Source organism: Hyla sarda, chromosome 2 (genome assembly GCF_029499605.1).
Source record: "Hyla sarda isolate aHylSar1 chromosome 2, aHylSar1.hap1, whole genome shotgun sequence".
In the NCBI taxonomy this organism is placed as follows: Eukaryota; Metazoa; Chordata; class Amphibia; order Anura; family Hylidae; genus Hyla; species Hyla sarda.
The window spans coordinates 258,077,796-258,081,913 of record NC_079190.1 but is presented as its reverse complement, the minus strand read 5'-3'; the positions used below and the strand labels follow the sequence as shown (position 1 = coordinate 258,081,913).

The following is a 4,118-nucleotide window of genomic DNA, read 5'->3' as shown; positions in this document are numbered from 1 at the left end:
GCTGGCGTGGGTCATATCATAAATGCGCTGGGGGGCTAGATATAAGGCTATATCTCTGCCCCCCCCTGCAGCGCTATATATCTTGCCCCCCCCCCCCCCCCTACAGAGCTTTTAATATACATATGGCCCCCGCTGCTACTCACAATGTTCATTTAATACCGGCCATTCAGGGCTCCCCGCAGGAGATTTAAAAATTTAAGTTAAAACACACGATATATCCCTCAGTAAACCCGTTGCGATCAATCCCTCAGCCCCTGTACTACAACCCCCATCATGGAACAGACTCTGTTCCATGATGGGGGTAGTAGTACAAACACTAATGTAGTCTCCCCAGCTGTCTGCAGACTCCAGCAGCCAGGGAATTACTACTCCCATCATGGAAACAAGTCTGTTCCATAAGTAGTCCCTTAGCACTGCAGGAGTCTGCTGATGTCACCTCTTCTGAGCATGCTCAGAAGTAATAACGGATATTATAAACCAGGTGCAAACGGATGACATAAAGGCTCACCCGTTTGCCATAGACTTCAATGTTAAAAATAACGTCCGTTAAGAAAAATTAGTGCATGTGCCGTTTTTTCTTCTATCACAAATAATGTCTGTTATTCATGACGGGTATGTTCACACTGTGGGATGTCCATGCGGAATTCTGCCAGAATATTCCGCATGGACATTCCGCTGCACTACAGTCCTATTGATTTCAATGGAATTCTGCTGCACTGTTCACTTGGTGGAATTTCCGCTTCCGGCATCCGTAAAAAGAATAGACTTGTGGATTTCGCTCGGAAACGCATTACCATCTGAGACGGCACATTTTTCAGCGACCCTAGTGCCCGCCGGATTGGACAAACGTGCGGAATGTCTGCCCCAGTTTTCCAGGCGGACGTTCCGCACATTTTACGCCATGACAGATCGAAACACACAAATACGATATACAATCGGTGAAAAATAAGGCTAAAAAGTAAATGGACCAAAACGGGTGTTGGATACGATTTTGTCAATGGATAAGTTAAATCAGTGTTTCCCAACTAGGGTGCCTCCAGCTGTTGCAAAACTACAACTCCCTTTGGCTGTCTGGGCATGCTGGAAGTTGTAGTTTTGCAACAGCTGGAGGCACCCTGGTTGGGAAACACTGGTCTAGAGATACAATTCTATATGATGTTTTTATTGAGAGTTGAATAGCATTGCATGCTGCACTATTCTGTCATATACACAGCACACCTATAAGAGTCTACCTCCGCCCGCACACGTGACTAGTCACATGGTTATGACATCATCGAAGGTCCTTTACCCTGCTAGGAGCAGACTTGTGGGTGCGTATTATGGCTGTTACTAAGCAGCTGGACGGGAGAGCTTGCTATGTAGTAAGTGCTGGGTAGGCAGTACAACATGTGGTTTGTCCTGTATAGTTCCCGCGCACACTCTGGGATCTTACTTGGTTGCTATATACTTGGTTGACCTTGCCATGCATTACTGTGGAGTGGGGAGGAGGCTCTGTGCATTTCCTCATAGTCTCGCTGGCTTCCCACGTGATTAGTATAGAGTTCTTATATGGTTAGGTTGTATTCACACTTTGCAGCAGTGTGGTTTGTGCGTTTGTTAGTAATACCCTTAACATTGCATAACTATGAACAATTGAACAGATTTTTGCTGTAGTCAGTTAATAGCCTTCCTTATCTTACTTGAGTGCATAAAGCTGTCTTGTACATAACTGCATGGTGTTTTTTTTTTTTTTTGACAATGTACTGAAACACATTGTCACATTTTAATATATGTTGTGGGGGTCCGATGAGCATCCCTGAGCTATCTGCATATGTCTTTTTATTCCTTTAGGCGTCTTGATTGGCATAGCTCCTACACTCGCTTAAAGGGCAGTTAACAATTAAAGGGGTACTCTGGTGGAATATATATATAATTAGCTGGCTCCAGAGAGTTAAACAGATTTTTCAAATTACTTCTATAAAAATAAATCTCAATCCTTCCAGTACTTATCAGCTGCTGTATACTACAGAGGAAGTTGACTTGTTCTTTTGTCTGACTGCAGTGTTCTCTGCAGACACCTCTGTCCATGTCAGGAACTGTCCAGAGTAGGCGCAAATCCCCATAGCAAACCTATCCTGCTCTGGACAGTTCCTGACATAAACAGAGGTGTCAGCATAGAGCACTGTGGTCAGACAGAAAAAAAAAATTCAACTTCCTCTGTAGTATACAGCAGCTAAGTACTGGAAGGATTAAGATTTTTTTTATACAAGTAATTTACAAATCTGTTTAACTTTCTGGCACCAGTTGATTTGAGATTTTTTTTTTTCCACCAGAGTACCCCAGGCAAATATAAAACCTTGTTTACATACACCCTGTGCATTGAGAGTACAGTGAGAATGCATACTTACCTCCCTTGTTCTCCCGCTGTCAGATCTTCCATTCCTAGCTGAATGTTTCTGATGATGTCAGTTCAGCTCTGTGTTATCAGAAGTCAGCAGAAATCCTGTTAACCCTGCGCAGCTGAAACTGGAATATCTGACCGCAGGAGTAGTAAGGGGAGTGAGAGAGATTAGTAATCTTATTTATTATTTTAATGTACAGGGAGGCAGTGAACTAAGTTTTATATTTGGCCAGAAAACCACTTTAAAGGGTACCTGTCACCAATTTTATGCTGTCCACACCTTGGGCAGCATAAAACTGGTGCTGGCACCACCAGTCTGGGACAGTAGGAGCTACCACTCCCTGCCCTGCTTTAGTGACCCGTCTCTCACTATAGGAAGAGATGTGCCACACAAGCCGGCTGCTGCTCCCCACCCGACTAGCTTGAGTGGCACGTCTCTTCCTATAGTGAGAGAAGAGTCCCTCAAGCAGGGTGGGGAGCAGCCACCGGGACCTGCCCTGAGGACTACCCTCCGGGTCTGGCAGTATTTTCATACTATGATTACTCTGAGACACCCGAGCATTTCAAGAGTAAATCATGCTGGCCAGTACTGGCAATGCCTGCTCCAGTTTTATGCTGCCCAAAACTGGTGACAGGTTCCCTTTAAAATGTAATTGTATGCTATTACAGGAATTAATGGAGATCTATTCATCTTTTTACAGCTTTGGGTGTTCATTTGCCTGATTTTCAGTAAAATTAAAGATACTTGAGGAACCATGTGGCCTGTATTATGGGCTGCCCTAAGGTCATATGCCCCATATGTCACTTTTCCAGTCGCACTTGTGGTTGGTACAATAGGATACCAATTAGAATGGTTTATTCGTGGAACTCCACAACAGTCTGCAGAGGAGCAAAGCATTTTGGAAAAGAGAGCGGAAAGGACCTTACAAGAAGCAGCAGGACGCGATCTTACTCAAGTCATCAGCTTAAAGGAAAAGTTGGAATTTACCCCTAAGGCCGTTCTCAACCGCAACAGACAGGAGAAAAGTTGATGGTTTTATGCCATATTTTTCCTGAAGGAGTCACCGGAATGGCACTAAGGAAACCTTCCACGTGAAAGTGACAGGAGACAATTCTTTATGACTCTTGAGACGGGAGGGGGGGTCAACACATTTACTTTTCTGCTTGATTCATACTATGATGGTCAATAATCCAGTGTCCCTGATTTTATGGCAGTGGCATGCCCTATGATGTTGTGTGTGTATATAACCATTTATGAGGATTACACTTCTAAATAAAGTTAAATTAAAATGTGTGCAAGTTTGTTACCTGTATGGGAAGCTGTCGGCAAAGCTTCCACAAGAACCCATATTGGGTGAGATTATATATTGAGTACACAGAGTTGCTGACATTCTTTTTTAGGAGATAAAAAAAACAAAAATAAAGTTACCATGCAATAATACACATTGTATTCTGGATCTGTGCTAATGCTAAAAATGCTAATTTATTGAGGAATTTAGTGTTTGGTGTTGCCATTCTTACTATGATGGCAAACTGGAAGCTCATGGCCAATGGTGCAAGTCCCTGTTGTTCTGCGCTTCCTGTTTTCCTCTTGTCATGTATGGGATTTTGCCGAAATCGTGGGAAAAATTTTACTATTTTGCCTCCAAAAGTGCTAATTTTACGCCATGTGAACATGGCCTTACGTGGCTCGATTATCAGGAATGAGTGTGTTAGTAAGGCCTGTAGTGCTGGGCGA

At 43.4% G+C, this 4,118-nt stretch overlaps 1 protein-coding gene across 3 annotated transcripts; it reads left to right on the top strand.

Moving 5' to 3' along the window:
- The first annotated feature begins 1,260 nt into the window (after positions 1-1,260).
- On the top strand, positions 1,261-3,674 carry SMIM12 (small integral membrane protein 12). 3 transcript variants are annotated; one of them, XM_056560577.1, is made up of 2 exons: positions 1,261-1,310; positions 3,082-3,674. In XM_056560577.1, exon 2 carries the CDS (start codon positions 3,136-3,138, stop codon positions 3,409-3,411), a length of 276 nt encoding a protein of 91 aa, XP_056416552.1. In that variant the 5' UTR covers positions 1,261-1,310; positions 3,082-3,135; the 3' UTR covers positions 3,412-3,674. The 3 variants fall into 3 exon arrangements, with proteins under 3 accessions (XP_056416552.1, XP_056416553.1, XP_056416554.1); XM_056560578.1 differs by having other exon boundaries at positions 1,270-1,361; XM_056560579.1 differs by lacking the exon at positions 1,261-1,310 and adding an exon at positions 1,458-1,715.
- The last annotated feature ends 444 nt before the right edge of the window (positions 3,675-4,118 follow it).